This window comes from Equus asinus, chromosome 11 (genome assembly GCF_041296235.1).
Source record: "Equus asinus isolate D_3611 breed Donkey chromosome 11, EquAss-T2T_v2, whole genome shotgun sequence".
NCBI lineage: Eukaryota > Metazoa > Chordata > Mammalia > Perissodactyla > Equidae > Equus > Equus asinus.
In genome coordinates, this window is record NC_091800.1 from 19,690,239 (window position 1) to 19,707,816 (window position 17,578).

At 39.1% G+C, this 17,578-nt stretch overlaps 1 protein-coding gene across 1 annotated transcript in view; it reads left to right on the top strand.

Annotated features, from left to right (window-relative positions):
• Positions 1-17,578, top strand: part of FREM2 (FRAS1 related extracellular matrix 2) — a 176,462-nt gene that overhangs the window by 73,560 nt on the left and 85,324 nt on the right. The window contains exons 3-4 of the mRNA XM_044777268.2: positions 456-602; positions 15,075-15,305. Of these exons, the coding sequence (XP_044633203.2) occupies positions 456-602; positions 15,075-15,305 (378 nt within the window). The remainder of the gene's footprint in view (positions 1-455; positions 603-15,074; positions 15,306-17,578) is intronic.

Below are 17,578 nucleotides of genomic sequence, written 5' to 3' on the forward strand. Positions count from 1 at the left end.
GTGGTTATAATTAAAGCCTTCCACCCAGTTGCTCAGTGAACCAGAAAAAGGTATTTGTGAAGTTGTGTGTGTAACTTCCCAAATGAGCCATGCAAGCCTCCCCTGTAGAAAAACTTGCTCTCCGGCGGCACCTTGTGGGAAGTGAGTCATCCTGCAACTTGGATACTTGATTTTATGATTGAACCAAACTGCTTCTAGTAGTTGTACGCTCCTTCCCCATCTCCTTTGCTCTCCGAAAGATCACGGGATTTTGTCGAGGGTATGTCAGCTATTGTATTTCTGTATAACAGTCGCTGAACAGTCGCTGTACCTCCGTGTACGCACTCCGGAGTTGTGTATCAAACCAAGTAGCTTTAGTGTTTCTTAGAGTCGCATCATTAGAGTAGTCTGTGGAATTTTTATGATCACTCATTCAACAAAGCACTAATTTGGAGCTTTAAATTTTTGTTTTCCAGGCGGAAACAGGTTAACCAAGCAGCATTTTCGTCTGAATTGGGCATGGATCTCCTTCGAAAAGGAATATTACCTGATCAATGAGGACTCCAAATTTCTAGATATCGTTTTGAAACGTAGAGGTTACTTGGGAGAGACTTCATTTATAAGTAAGTTTAATTTGCACTTCTGTCTCAAAATCCCATTCTTCTAGCAAAAGTTCTTAATTTTACAATGATTAAAGTATGTTTAGTCTACTGCTCTAGTTTAAAGTTTAGGGAGATGTTAACATTTAAAGGTTCTTTAAGTGCTAAAGAAACGTGCCAAAAATTGTGTGTCAAGGCTAAATCATAGAGACAAAAGGCTGCAAACATAGGAAATGTGTAACCAAAATATAGACTTCTTCAAACCTTCTACCTACATATGATCTTTCTGTGGTATAAAATAACTTTACAAACATGGCAGTAATCACTCGTAAGTTAAAACATTTAAAATGTCACTAGATGTTAGAATAGGCTTAGACAAATCTATAATTTACGGATAAAAGTCTGCTGAAATAGTGTAAAACTTTTGCGAAAGTTGCTTTAATAATAAGTAAACAAAAAACTATTCAATAACCTATTAGGCATTGAAGTGTAATTTACTATATGTTTGTTGCATTTGAATGCTCTTGTGGGTCATTAAAACTTCAAGAACCCCAACACTACACAAAAGGCATGTGTTGTGGGGCTGGCCCGGTGGCATAGTGGTCAAGTTTGCATGTTTCCCTTCGGTGGCCCAGGGTTCACAGATTTGGATCCTGGTTGTGTATCTACACACCTCTCATCAAGCTGTGCTGTAGCGGCATCCCACATACCAAAAATGGAGGAAGTTTGACACAGATGTTAGCTCAGGGCCAATCTTCCTCACCAAAACAAAAAAGAAAGAAAGAAAGAAAAAGTATGTGTTGTGACTTTTCTTTTGTAACCAATAGTAAAATATTAAATACTAATCCTTTTCTGCTGCTTTACCTCTTTTAAATAAAATTGAGAGTCAAAAGCAAATGAATAAAACCTTTTTTCAACTCCAATTTAAGCTCACTTTCAATTTCATGTAAGTGTACCATAGAGAAAAGAAGATATAGTGGTAATTTTTTTTTTTATTAATGTTATGATGGATTACAAGCTTGTGAAATTTCAGTTGTACATTTTTGTTAGTCATGTTGTGGGTACACCACTTCCCCCTCCGTACCCTCCCCCCACCCCCCCTTTTCCCTGGTAACCAACGATCAGATCTCCTTCTCAATATACTAATTTCCACCTATGAGTGGAGTCATATAGAGTTCGTCTTTCTCTGACTGACTTATTTCGCTTAACATAATGCCCTCGAGGTCCATCCACATTGTTGTGAATGGGCCAATTTCGTCTTTTTTTATGGCTGAGTAGTATTCCATTGTGTATATATACCACATCTTCTTTATCCAATCATCAGTTTCTGAGCATGTAGGCTGGTTCCACGTCTTGGCTATTGTAAATAATGCTGCGATGAACATAGGGGTGCAACGGACTCTTGAGATATCTGATATCAGGTTCTTAGGATAGATACCCAGTAATGGGATGGCTGGGTCATAGGGTATTTCTATTTTTAACTTTTTCAGAAATCTCCATACTGTTTTCCATAGTGGCTGTACCAGTTTGCATTCCCACCAACAGTGTATGAGGGTTCCTCTTTCTCCACAACCTCTCCAACATTTGTCGTTCTTGGTTTTGGATGTTTTTGCCAATCTAACGGGGGTAAGGTGATATCTTAGTGTAGTTTTGATTTGCATTTCCCTGATGATTAGCGATGATGAACATCTTTTCATGTGTCTATTGGCCATATTCATATCTTCTTTTGAGAAATGTCTGTTCATGTCCTCTGCCCATTTTTTGATCGGGTTGTTTGTTTTTTTGTTGTTAAGCAGTGTGAGTTCTTTGTATATTATGGAGATTAACCCTTTGTCGGATAAGTGGCTTGTAAATATTTTTTCCCAATTAGTGAGCTGTTTTTTTGTTTCAATTCTGTTTTCCCTTGCCTTGAAGAAGCTCTTTAGTCTGATGAAGTCCCATTTGTTTATTCTTTCTATTGTTTCCCTCAACTGAGGAGTTACAGTGTCCGAAAAGATTCTTTTGAAACTGATGTCAAAGAGTGTACTGCCTATATTCTCTTCCAAAAGACTTATTGTCTCAGGCCTAATCTTTAGGTCTTTGATCCATTTTGAGTTTATTTTGGTGTGTGGTGAAAAAGAATGGTCGATTTTCAATCTTTTGCATGTGGCTGTCCAGTTTTCCCAGCACCATTTGTTGAAGAGACTTTCTTTTCTCCATTGTAGGCCCTCTGCTCCTTTGTCGAAGATTAGCTGTCCATAGATGTGTGGTTTTATCTCTGGGCTTTCAATTCTGTTCCATTGATCTGTGGACCTGTTTTTGTACCAGTACCATGCTGTTTTGATCACTGTAGCTTTGTAGTATGTTTTGAAATCGGGGATTGTGGTTCCGCCGGCTTTGTTTTTCTTGCTCAGGATTGCTTTAGCAATTCGTGGTCTTTTGTTCCCCCATATGAATTTTAGGATTGTTTGTTCAATTTCTGTGAAGAATGTTCTTGGGATTCTGATTGGGATAGCATTGAATCTGTATATTGCTTTAGGTAGTATGGACATTTTAACTATGTTTATTCTTCCAATCCATGTGCAAGGAATGTTTTTCCATCTCTTTATGTCATCGCCTATTTCTTTCAAGAAAGTCTTGTAGTTTTCATTGTATAGATCCTTCACTTCCTTGGTTAAGTTTATCCCAAGGTATTTTATTCTTTTCGTTGCGATTGTGAATGGGATAGAGTTCTTGAGTTCTTTTTCTGTTAGTTTATTGTTAGTGTATAGAAATGCTACTGATTTATGCACATTAATTTTATACCCTGCTACTTTGCTGTAGTTGTTGATTATTTCTAATAGTTTTCCTGTGGATTCTTTGGGGTTTTCTATGTATAAGATCATGTCGTCTGCAAACAACGCGAGTTTTACTTCTTCGTTACCTATTTGGATTCCGTTTATTTTTTTTTCCTGCCGAATTGCTCTGGCCAGCACCTCCAGTACTATGTTGAATAGGAGTGGTGAAAGTGGGCACCCTTGTCTTGTTCCTGTCCTCAGAGGGATGGCTTTCAGCTTTTGTCCATTGAGTATGATGTTGGCTGTGGGTCTATCATATATGGCCTTTATTATGTTGAGGTACTTTCCTTCTATACCCATTTTACTGAGGGTTTTTATCATAAATGGGTGTTGGATCTTGTCGAATGCTTTCTCTGCATCTATTGAGATGATCATGTGGTTTTTGTTTTTCATTTTGTTGATGTAGTGTATCACGTTGATTGACTTGCGGATGTTGAACCATCCCTGTGTCCCTGGTATAAATCCCACTTGATCATGGTGTATAATCTTTTTGATGTATTGCTGTAATCGGTTTGCCAAAATTTTGTTGAGGATTTTTGCATCTATGTTCATCAGTGATATCGGCCTGTAGTTCTCCTTCTTTGTGTTGTCCTTGTCAGGTTTGGGGATCAGAGTGATGTTGGCTTCATAGAATGTGTTAGGGAGTTCTCCATCTTTCTCAATTTTCTGGAACAGTTTGAGGAGAATAGGTATTAAGTCTTCTTTGAATGTTTGGTAGAATTCTCCAGAGAAGCCGTCTGGTCCTGGACTCTTGTTTTTGGGGAGGTTTTTGATTACCGTTTCTATTTCCTTACTTGTGATTGGTCTATTCAGATTCTCCATTTCTTCCTGATTCAGTTTGGGGAGATTGTAGGAGTCTAGGAATTTGTCCATTTCTTCCAAGTTGTTCAATTTGTTGGCATATAGTTTTTCATAGTATTCTCTTATGATCTCTTGTATTTCATTGGTATCTGTTGTGATTTCTCCTCTGTCATTCCTGATTTTATTAATTTGCGCTTTCTCTCTTCTTTTCTTGGTGAGTCTGGCTAGGGGTTTGTCAATTTTGTTAATTCTTTCGAAGAACCAACTCTTTGTTTCATTGATCCTTTCTATTGTCTTTTTTGTTTCAATATCGTTTATTTCTGCTCTTATTTTTATTATTTCCCTCCTTCTACTGACTCTGGGCTTTGTTTGTTCTTCTTTTTCTAGTTCTGTTAGGTGTCGTTTGAGGTTGCTTACGTGAGCTTTTTCTTGTTTAGTGAGGTGAGCCTGTATTGCGATGAATTTCCCTCTTAGGACTGCTTTTGCTGCATCCCAAATGATTTGGTATGTCGTGTTCTCATTTTCATTTGTCTCCAGATAACATTTGATTTCTTCTTTAATTTCTTCAATGATCCATTGTTTGTTGAGAAGCGTGTTGTTTAGTCTCCACATTTTTGCACCTTTCTCTGCTTTTTTCTTGTAGTTGATTTCTAGTTTAATAGCGTTATGATCAGAAAAGATGCTTGATATTATTTCAACTCTCTTGTATTTATTGATGTTTGCTTTGGTTCCCAAAATATGGTCAATCCTTGAGAATGTTCCATGTGCACTTGAGAAGAATGTGTAACCTGCTGTTTTTGGATGAAGTGTTCTATATATATCTATTAAGTCCATCTGGTCTAATTTTTCATTTAATTCTATTATTTCCTTGTTGATTTTCTGTCTGGATGTTCTGTCCATTGGTGTTAATGGTGTGTTGAGGTCCCCTACTATTATTGTATTGTTGTTGATGTCTTCTTTTAGTTCTATTAAGAGTTGCTTTACAAATTTTGGTGCTCCTGTGTTGGGTGCGTATATATTTATAAGTGTTATGTCTTCTTGGTGGAGAGTCCCTTTTATCATTATATACTGTCCCTCTTTATCTTTCTTTATCTGTTTTGCTTTGAAATCTACCTTGTCTGATATTAGTATAGCGACACCTGCTTTCTTTTGTTCATTATTAGCTTGGAGTATTGTTCTCCATCCCTTCACTCTGAGTCTGTGTTTGTCTTTGGGGCTGAGGTGTGTTTCCTGGAGGCAGCATATTGTTGGATCTTGTTCTTTGATCCATCCTGCCACTCTGTGTCTTTTGACTGGGGAGTTCAATCCATTTACATTTAGAGTGATTATTGAGACGTGGGGGCCTACCACTCCCATTTTGTGTCTTGTTTTCCGGTTTTCTTCAGTTTCCTTTGTTTCTCGTCCCATGGTTTAATCTCTTCTGATGTAGAGCTGCTACTCTCTGTTGTTGTCCTTCTACTTATCTCCTCTGCTCTTGGTTTTGTAGCCCCTTTCCTTTTTTGGATTTTTCAGGAATGAGGGTTTTCCTGAGGATTTCCTGAAGAGGAGGTTTTGTGGCAATGAACTCCCTTAATTTTTGTTTATCTGGGAAAGTTTTTATTTCTCCATCGTATTTGAAGGATATTTTCGCTGGGTAGAGAATTCTCGGCTGTAGATTTTTGTCCTTCAGATTTTTGAATATATCATTCCACTCTCTTCTAGCCTGTAAAGTTTCTGCTGAGAAATCTGCTGATAGCCTGATGGGGGTTCCTTTGTAGGTTAGTTTCTTTTGCCTGGCTGTCCTTAATATTTTCTCCTTGTCGTTGACTTTTGCTAGCTTCACTACTATATGCCGTGGAGTTGGTCTTCTTGCATTGATAAAGTTTGGAGATCTATTGGCTTCTGTCACCTGAAGATCCATCTCCCTCACCAGATTTGGGAAGTTCTCAGCCATTATTTCTTTGAATAGGTTTTCTGCCCCTTTCTCCTTCTCTTCTCCCTCTGGTATACCTATAATCCTTACGTTGCATCTCCTAATTGTGTCTGATAATTCTCGGAGAGTTTCTTCATTTCTTTTAAGTCTTGCTTCTCTCTCCTCCTCTGCCTGCAACAATTCTATATTGCCATCTTCCAAATTGCTAATTCTTTCCTCCATATTATCGGCCCTACTGTTCAGAGCATCTAGATTTTTCTTAATCTCCTCTATTGTGTTCTTCATTTCCAATATTTCTGTTTGGTTCTTCTTTATCGTATCAAACTCTTTTGTGACATAGCTCCTGAACTCGTTGAGTTGTCGGTCAGAATTCTCTCTTAACTCATTGAGAATCTTAATGATGGCTGTTTTGAAGTCATCGTCATTTAGGTTATATATCTCATTTTCTTTGGGATTGTTTTCTGTGTATTTGTTGCTTTCTTTCTGTTCTGGAGATTTAATGTATTTTTTCATATTGCTTGATGTTGTTGATTTGTGCCTCCGCATGGAGATAGAGTTTAGTTGCTCCTTTCACTTGTTTCAGCTGCTGCGGTGGGAGGAGCAGCTGTTTATATTTCACCAACCAGGAACCCTGTCCGTAGTTGCTAACTGGGCCTGGGCCCCTCTTCGTAGCCACAGTGGCCCTTTGGATTCCCTCCTCTGCCGTGGGGGCCGTCACAGGGGGGCTTCAGGCTGCAGGTGCCTACTGTTGGAGCCCACCTAGATGTGCTCTCTCCTTGGGGTCTGCAACGGTGTTATGGGCTTTTCCAGCGGCCAGGGGTGGGATCACTTATATTTGTCGCTCCGTTGCTGTCGGCACCCACCAAATCTCACTTGTCCTCTATGGGTCGCAGGAGAGCTATTGGCATCTTCTACAGTCTGTGGTTAGTACAACTAGCTATGCTGCTTTTGCCCTGGGGTCTTCCAGCCTTGTGGCTGGCGGCTGGGTGCCTTCTACTGGTGCTGTGCAGAGGCTTTCCCTAAGGCTGCTGTGAGCCTGTAGGGTTTCCCCCTAGGCTACTAAGCTGGGTCTCTGGAACTCTCTCCAGCCCCAGTCCTCTCTGAGGTCTCCGGCAATCCCTAGCCTCACGGGGTGGGCAACGGCAGCTGGGGGTCGCGCCGCCCTCTGGGATTCTCTCCGGGCCTCTCCCGGAGCCGTGAATGCTCAGCATGGCCCCTCTGCTAACGGCAGACAGAGAGTTTTGTCTGCTGCCCGGGCGGAGCTCCGGCGCTTCCCCTCCGGGTCGCAGAACCAGCCTTTGAAAGTTCCCCCCGCCCGGGTCCTCTCCGAGATCTCCGGCAATCCCTAGACCCACGGGGCAGGCAACGGCAGCTGGGGGTTGCCCCGCCCTCAGGGCTTCTCTCCAGGCCTCTGCCGGAGCCGTGAATGCTGGGCGTGGCCCCTCTGCTAATGGCAGACAGAGAGTTTTGTCTGCTGCCTGGCGGAGCTCCGGCGCTTCCCCTCCGGGTGGCAGAACCGGCCTTTGAAAGTTCCCCCCGCCCCGGTCCTCTCCGAGATCTCCGGCAATCCCTAGTCCCACAGGGCGGGCAACGGCAGCTGGGAGATCTCCGTGCCCTCCGTGTCTCTCTCTGGGACCCTCCGGGCGCCCCGAGCACCAGGCTGGGTCTCCCCGCCAATGGCGGGGAGAGACTCTCCCCGCGGGCTCAGGTGTGCAACTCCAAAGTTTCCCTCTGCATTTAGGAGTAATTGCAGGGGGTTTAGGTAGGGTTCTGGTCACCTGTTTCCACCGTCGCTCCTCTGTTGTGTTCTCGCTCCTGCCCTAGATGTGTGTGGATCCTCTGGGGGCGTCCGTTGGAAGAAAGCTGCTTGCGGGCACTAGGCTGCCCGTCGGGGTCGGAGAGTTTTCACCTATTTCCACCTCCTCCCAGAGGAAAGTCCATCCGCCTTCCGATGTATAGTCGCGTGGGTGTCTCAGACGTCCTGAGATGCTGTCTGGATATCCTTTGTCAAGCGATAAGTGTCCAAATAATTGTAGACTCGAAGGACGAGAGACAAAGAGGACTACTCACGGCGCCATCTTGGCTCTTCTATGATGACATTTATATCTGCTCCACAAAGTTTTTGACAAGCCAGGCTCTTTCCAGCTTTCTGCTTTGCCATCCGTAGGGTGTGGTACTCATTCTCAGGGTTCAAAGCAAGCGTTAGAATGATGGACAGTAGAATGGAAAAAGGGAAGAAGAAAAGGAGCATATAGTGGTAATTTTAAGCAGTAATATAATTGGCACAAAATATTTGGTATGTTGGTGAAAAATGATAGCACCCCAAGGAATTATATTATTTTTGGTACCCTATGTTTTATAAGCATCTGGGCTAATAACACTTTCATGGGGTAAAAGCTTTCATGGAGGGAGAGTATCAACTTAAGGTAGGGATCTAGGAAAACGTTGGCCAAATAAAAAATTGAAAACCCTGTGTTTGTCTCCAAAATGATTATTTGAAATTTTACTGGTCCCTGAAATTTAAAAGCCTTAAACAGTAGATCCCTATCAGCACACACACACAAGAGCATGCACTCACACATACCACACACACACAAGAGCATGCGCTTGCACGTACCAAACACACACCACACATGCACGCATACACACACACTCATACTACACATTATATCCTTGCCACAGCCACAATCACCACCTGGTCCCCATGCTTTCCCCTGATGTTTGGGTACTGGATATTAATTACCCCTTGTTTTTAAAATGTGCTTTTTTTTTTTTTTTTGCTGAGGAAGATTAGCCCTGAGCTAACATCTGTGCCCATCTTCCTCTACTTTATATATGGGTTGCTGCCACAACATGGTTGACGAGTGGTGTAGGTCCACACCCCAGAACCAAACTCAAGAACCCAGGCTGCTGAAGTGGAGCACACTGAACTCAATCCTTAAGCCATGGAGCTGGCCTCTATTTTTTGTTTTTTAACTTTAGAAGAGGAATTTTCACGCTATGTTCTGCTGATCTCCCAAGATTACTCTGGCTCCAGGGGGGCTGGTCCACCTATAGGGTCATCCTGCATGCAGCTGGGGCAGCTCTGCTTCCATCTTCTTCTTTTTTTGTTATTTTATTGAGGTCATATTGGTTTGTAACATTGTGTCCTTTCAAGTGTACATTATTATATATCAGTTTCTGTATAGACTGCATTGTGCTCACCACCAATAGTCTAGTTTTTATCTGTCAGCATACATATGTGCCCCTTTCTCCCTCTCCCCAGCCCCTTCCCCTCTGGTAATCACTAGTCTGTTCTACTTATCTGTGTGTGTTTATCTTCCACATATGAGTGAAATCATATGGTATTTGTCTTTCTCTGTCTGGCTTATTTCACTTAGCATAATACCCTCAATTTCCATCCATGTTGTCACAAATGGCACAATTTTGTCCTTTTTTATGGCTGAGTAGTATTCCATTGTATATATTTACCACATCTTCTTTATCCATTCATCAGTTGATGGGCACTTGGGTTGCTTCCACATCTTGGCTATTGTAAATAATACAGTGATGAACATAGGAGTGCATGAATCTTTTTGAATTGTTGATTTCATGTTCTTTGGAGAAATATCCAGTAGTGGAATAGCTGGATTGTATGGTATTTCTATTTTTAAGAAGTTTCCGTACTGTTTTCCATAGTGGCTGCACCAGTTTACATTCCCACCAGTGGTGTATGAGGGTTCCCTTTTCTACACATCCTCTCCAATACTTATTTCTTGTCTTGTTAATTATAGCCATCCTGATGGGTATGAGGTGATATCTCATTGTAGTTTTGATTTGCATTTCCCTACTAATTAGTGATGTTGAACATCTCTTCATGTGCCTGTTGGCCACCTGTATATCTTCTTTGGAAAAATGTCTGTTCATATCCTCTGCCCATTTTTTGATTGGATTTTTCATTTTTTTGTTGTTGAGTTACATGAGTTCTTTATATATTTTGGAAATTAACCCCTTATCAGATATATGATTTGCAAATATTTTTCTCCCGATTGGTGGGTTGTCTTGTTGTTTTGTTGATGGTTTCCTTTGCCATGCACAAGTTTTTTAGTCTGATGTATTCCCATTTGTTTACTTTTTCCTTTGTTCCCCTTGCCTGAGGAGACATAGTAGTCAAAAAGGTATTGCTAAGACCTACGTCAAAGAGCGCACTGCCTATGTTTTCTTCTCAGAGTTTTCTGGTTTCAGGTCATACATTGAAGTCTTTAATCCATTTTGAGTTATTTTTTGTGTATGGTGTAAGATAATGGTCTACTTTCATTCTGTTGCACATACCTGTCCAGTTTTCCCAACACCGTTTATTGAAGAGGCTTTCTTTTCTCCATTGTATATTCTTGGCTCCTTTGTCGAAGATTAACTGTCCTTAGATACGCAGTTTTATTTCTGGGCTCTCAATTCTATCCCATTGATCTGTGTGACTGTTTTTCTGACAGTAGCATGCTGTTTTGATTACTATAGCTTTGTAGTATATTTTGAAGTCAAGGATTGTGATACCTCCAGCTTTGTTCTTTTTTCTCAGGATTGCTTTGGCTATTTGGGGTCTTTTGTTGTTCTATATAAATTTTAGCATTCTTTGTTCTATTTCTGTGAAGAATGTCATTGGGATTCTGATTGGGATTGCATTGAATCTTTAGATTGCTTTGGGTAATATGGACATTTTAACTGTGTTTATTCTTCCAATCCATGAGCATGGAATAAGCTTCCACCTTCTTTATTTGCATGTGCCTGTTCATAGACTGTCGTTTACACTCTCTGTGTTTAACCTTCTAGAGCAGAGTGAACTCCTATTGCTCTCTCTCTTTTAGTAGTCTGTTCTCTCTGCACACTTACATGTGCTCTGCAAATCAGTAATCTGATCCTGTCTTACTTATTGCCAGTGAGAGACTACCTTTAACTGAGCTTTGTGCTTGAAAATATGACAAATAAGTCAGAGAAAATAATAACTAAACACCAGAATGCCTTATCAAATCTTAAGGATGCTTTCATCTATTTGTGTTTTATCTGAATTCCCACTCCCAATGGGTATACTTAATTACTCACTTACAAATACCCCTTGATAGCAATGGGAAAGTTAATAATTGAAAAATATTTTTTAAACTATCTTTTCTGATTTTCTCTCCATTGCCTTTTTTTTAAGCTAAATGCTAAAATGTCAAACGAGAGTTCTTTTTTTCTGAAAGTTATTTTTTCAATGAACTATTATTTCCCACAAGTGTAGGGATCAGTACCAGGAAGTCTGTGAAGGCTCTATAGCTCTACTTGGTTAACCTCAGATAGTTACTTAGTAACCTGGAGTGATAGAAAGTTGGAAAGACTTCTGTGTGTGGCCCACACCCATCAATCATTGAAGATGGTAATAGAAGTCATGCCAGGGCTAGGAATGGACGTCAGATTAAAGTAAAGGGTAGCCTGGTAGACATTCTACAATGAATATGTTTCATGTAACTGTTCGCTTACAACTTCCACTTTCGTATATGACTTTTAGAATTAGACGGTTTGCATTATAGCTCAAGGCAGAACGTCACTTACCTTCATGAGCATGTTAGTAAATCATAAATTACATGAAATTTGTATAAGTATTTTCTCAGAGATGATTATTCATTTTATAACTATTATAACCTATTAATAAATTAAACATGTATTTGCATATCACAAAAGTATTTGAATTTCAAAGATCTTATTTCTACTAGTTATTGAACATTTACTAAATGCAAGATACTTCATTAACCATGTTAAATACTTTCCCTATCTCTCTTGCTCCTTAAAACAATGTTTTATTCATCAGCTCAATTAATATTTCTCGAGTGCTTATTATGTGCCAAACACTGTTAGATAATGGACTATGAAGTTATGATAATGAAAGCTAACATTTCTTGAGTTATTACATGCCAGGCCTAGTTCTCAATACCTTACATAGTCAACCCCATGAGAAGAGTGTCATTATACCCCCCCCCCCAATTTACAGGTAAAGAAACAGAAAGGTTGTAATATGCCCAGAGTTACACAGCTAGTAAGGGGCAGAGCTGAGATTTGGCTCCAGGGCCCATGCTTTTAACTACCTCACCATAGTGTTTCTTAAACCCCCTACAACTGAGGGAAGTTATCAACTTGCCTATGATCCCATAGCCACCGGGTGACTGAGGTAGAATTTGAAATCTACTCTCTCATTCCAAAAGGAGCTTGCTTAACCTCCATGTCAGAGGGAAAAAAAGGCACGATTGTAGTTTCACTTCGTGAATCGAGGTAATATGTCTTATTTCATAATTAATTCTTTTTGAAATAAAGAAGCATACATTTAAGCCCAATTTTTAAACTTTTGGACTTCCAGAATTCTTTTTACTCATCTAATAATTTTATTTATAATGTGTGTGGTTGGCCAGCTGAATATTTGTATCTCTAGATAAGTGCGTTTTTTGAACGTTGAGTGTGCTTCACTGTCTCATCTCCCATGTTAGATTAAGGTATGGACTCCTCTGTCTCCTCCACAATCTATGTACCTTTCTTCATCCTTTATGAAAATGGGGTGCCTATGTAAAAGGGCCTTGTGGAGGTTTGAGGTATTTAATATGTGTCTACTTCCCCTCGGGTTTTAATGCATGTAAGATTTCCCTGGGGATCTTGCTGAAGTGTTGATTCTGCTTCAGTAGGTCTGGGGTGAGTGGGGCCTGAAATTCTGCCTTTCTGACAAGCTCCCAAACATTGCTCATGCTGCTGGTCCATGGACCACCTTTCAGTGACAAGGTTGCACTGCCCTCAGAGTGGGTACTTGTGTTAATTATAAAAGGAAATCTTTATTTTTGACCCAAGGCAAATTTAGTATTCCATCTTAGTTTAATTTTACCTTTTAAAAAAAGATGACATGTCCTTCTTAGTTTTATCTCATGTTTGGGAAGCATGTCAAACAGTTTAAGACAACAATGTTTTTCATAAAATAGAAGTCCATTCCTCTTTGCTTGGTGAATCAAAGATATTGTCCATTTATAGTTTACATCGGATTGAGAATCCTTTATGAAACCCACCAGAAAGATTATGGGGGGGAGGGGGGTTGCAGCTATGGTTGGGGTTTGATATTACAGTTTATTTTTTATGAGGTTGGATGACTTGACTATCATTTACTAAGAATGACTAGTTGGAACCAGTAGACATTCCTTGTTTTTATACTGATTCCTTTTTGCTTTTAACTGTTTTAAATCTCCAGGAAAATAATGCATTGTCGATGAAACAAAACAAAACAGAAAAGTGGGCAGTAGCTGTCAGAAAGCAACTAACACATTCTTTCGCTAGTCATGCCACTGGAGATGGATGGGCCCATGAGTAGCAGCTGTGTTGGAACCTCAGCGAGAATGGTTCCTTTCATCATGACTCTGGCAGTGAATTTTGGTGGATCCTAGAGGTGTTGACAACTATTCTGTGTGCATTAGGAACCAGGGAGCTAACAGGAAGTCTGCAACATTCATCAGAACGTGTAGTGCTGGAAGTCCTGGTTCTGTGCCCTTTTTTCTCTTGCCATTAAATAAATTATGTTTTACCTGCTATTGAAAAAATGCAGTGTTTAGATTTCCGTTATTTTTCTGAGATCTATAAAACAAATATTTTAATGAAATATTTATTTTCATCTTCATTTTAAGATGAAACTAACAGTCAGTGATCTATTCAGATGGAGAAATAAATATTCAAACTAATCTCACATAAGCACCATGGTGGCAGGGGTTTTGAGTCTGCTATTGTCTGCTACAGCCCCAGTGCCTAGAACAGAGTGGGGCATATAGTAGGCACTCAATGAATATTTGTGGTTGAATGGATCCTATTTGGTCCAGTTTTGCTTTCTGGTTTGAAGAACAAAAGAAATTTTCTAAAACTAAGATAATCTTTTCAATTAAATGAGAAATGTTATGAGAATTTATTTGCAGACTTTTTAATTCTAATAGTCACAGTATTATATTTTTCCCTTTTTAAATCTGTGTTTCCTACCAACTTCTCTGAAAATGCCAATATTTAAATAAATATATTTGAAAATATTCTATTAACTTGACTCACTAAGAGGTCCTGATCCAGTACTTAAGGATATACGTGTACAAGTACTACTCCAATTTTATAATTTTTCCTATGATATTGAGTTTGTTGACTGTTACTGCTTTATAGATCACATATTCTATAATTTAAGTATTTGGCATAGGAATGATGAAGATCCTCTTGTAATGTAGTTAGAAACTCGGAGATCCTTCAACCTTTCCAGCTTACTGAAATTGACCTTGAGTGAACCAACAGAGTAAGCCAAACATACTGCTCATAATAACCATATATATTTAGCTCTCCAATTCTCTTCACATGATTTCATGGAATTCTGGAGTGTTCCACAAAGAAGAACTTGGCAATGGTCATGCTGACAAATACTGAGTTAGATTCTTTTAAGGGTCCTAGTTCCATTAAATGTTTAGAGAATTTTATAATTTTTTATTATTATGCTTAGCCATTTATGACTTAGATTATCAAAGAATTCTTAGATTCACAGAGTCTCTTATTGGCTTAGATTTTCTAGTTAGAGAATTTTTCTTATAATATGATACATGCAGTATAACACATGCAAAGGTAAATGTGGAGTTTTTGGATTGTATGAACTTGTAGGAACAGTAAGAATATTGTACAATGTGAATATCAATTTACTAGGCCTTATTTTACAAGAGGTTCTAACACAAACTTAGGTCAAAGAATATATAGCAAAATCGTAATGGGGCAAGAGTAGAGCAGAATCATGAACCTCCACTAGAACATTATTGTAGGACCCGTATCCGATTATTCACTTCATGGAATCAGAGCAGGATCTACTTCACACTGCGGGATAAAGTGACACACAAAAGATTAACAACCTGGAAAACCTTAATATTCCAGTTGAAAGTCAAATTAAGAAAATGATATTATGTTTCTGTGAAGGTATTGCCACAAGAGATGGAACTGCAGAAAAAGACAAAGATTTCAAGGGCAAAGCACAGAAACAAGTGCAATTCAACCCAGGCCAGACCAGGGCCACATGGAGAGTGCGGATCATCAGTGACGGAGAACATGAACAGTCTGAGACCTTCCAGGTGGTTCTCTCAGAGCCCGTGCTGGCTGCCCTGGAATTCCCTGCAGTGACCACGGTGGAGATCGTTGACCCAGGAGATGGTAAGAGCTATCACCAACTTGTTTGTGTTGCTGTTGGGTTTTTGTGACAAAATACCTTACAGAAGAATTTTTAAATTTAATATTTGGACTTTCTATACAGAGAACTTTCTAGATTAATCTCTCCATATTCTCAGGTATGCCGATGGGAGAGGGAACCCAAAAATTCATGAAAGGAAGCTATATTTTTCTCAAGTAAATGAACTAGGAATATGCATAGAATTATCATCATGTTCTTCTTCTTATTATAATTCTACCCTTTAGAAGCAATATTGCTCATGTCATTTTTCTTGAATTAATTTATTACTTTTTAAAGTCTTTTTAGTGTCTTTAAAAATATTCTTTAAACAAATGGCTTAAGAATTAGACCATGTTCCCCATATTACACTTAATTATTCAAGTTTCCTTTATGTAATCACCAGCCAAAGATTTTCATTTGGCCATATGTTCCCACATTTGTTACATAATACCCACCCAACTTGCCCCCACTCCTTGGTGAATAGTGTCTTGAATCATTGCGCTTAATTTCTATTAGATTACATTTTCTTGTCAATGCACACCCTTGGCTGATGTTAGTAAAAGTGAACCTCACTGCTTTTGTGTGTAATTGGACCTTTTCCCTCCCCCTGCCATGCTTCCACAGTCCTGGCTTGTCTCAGTGAGGTCAGGAACAAAAGGTTGAATGGCTTTTTGAGGGCTGGCATTTGTACAAAGCTTGGAGACACTCTTGTAAAGCTGAAATCCTGTCAGAAGCCAGACATGACTTTCCTTTAAACTGCCAGCCTACTTTATTTTGTCAGTCAGAAAACTCTTAAATGTTCTGTGAAGATACAATCTACCAAGTACAGGAAATGTAGACGTATATGGAAATCTCTGGGTTAAAAGACTGAGCGTAATTAGAGGCTGAGACAACTGGTGCTCTGGCTGTGTTTGTTTAACCAACATCTCTCCTTTAGGTAAATATGAAGTTCAATTATGTTTATAATTTCCTTTAAAGAACAGTTAGTGTTTAATTGCACTTAATTTTATCTGCATTATCTAGGAATAAATAATTAAATTTTCTTCTAGTCCTGAGTTTTGGATGAGTGCTAGCATAATAAAGCTCCTCTCTTTTGAACAAGCTTCAATACATATAAACTGGCCATTAGTTAGGGTTTGTTTGAAGCCATTTCTTGGTATTTTATTTGCAAATTGGTATAATTGCCATACTTTACTTTAAGGAATAAGACTTAAACTCTTTTGTGCCTTCCTATATATAAGCCCAGAGTGACACTCTATGCTCTATACCCATAATACATCTGAGAAGTGGGAGATTAAAAACAAAATACATACACACAGTACACACACCCACACACACATACACATTCCTTATATAAGCCTATACTCTTATACACTACCAAATAAAACTTTGCCACAATTTCATTTCATGTAATGATGATCTTAGTTGTCTCAGAATTTTCTAGATGAAATTCAACCCTATTCATTCCAGACCATGATCATTTCTATGATAACTGACAAGTGTTCCATAATACCTGGTAGCGTCCACGTCTTGTTGAAGACCATTGGTCTTGAACTTACAAGACCTGGGTTTGAATCCCAACTCTACCATTTCTAGTTGTATGACCTTAATCAAATCAAACAGCTTTTATTAAGATTCAGTTTCCCAGTGCACAAAATAAGAAAAATTAATTACTCTCATGTTGTAGTATTTTTAGGAAAGAGTTCTACAAAACATAAATCTCAGTACAAATACTGTTTTTATTTCTAATATCATAAATATAATGTTAGATTTCATTTTAAGAGATTAAGTAATCCTTTTTTTTTCCACTTTCCCAACCATTTCGAAATGTTGATTGTTTCTTTCTACACTTTCTCATAACTCTTCACGTATAAATTCACTAGCCCTAGGAACCGTTATGCCTGTAAGCTGTCCCTCTGCATGCTAATTCTGGGACATGTTACAAGATTTTTTTGTATGTATTAAGATGTACCTCGCTTATATTTGTGCTGGGTACAGTGCTATGTATTGGGGATGTGAAGATAATAGAGTACCATCCCTTCTATCAAAGAGCATGTGGTGTAATGGGAACCATAAATAAGTGATTGCAACAGAGTGTGGTGTGGTACAGCAAGGTATGAACAAAGCTCTTGGGGAGCAAGAAGAGGGAATAACCAACTCTGCTTTATTTTAGTCTGGGAACTGCTTCTACTTATTAGCCAGTTTGTAAACATGTGCAAGTACATACTTTTCCCAATACTTTACTTACCCATAACTA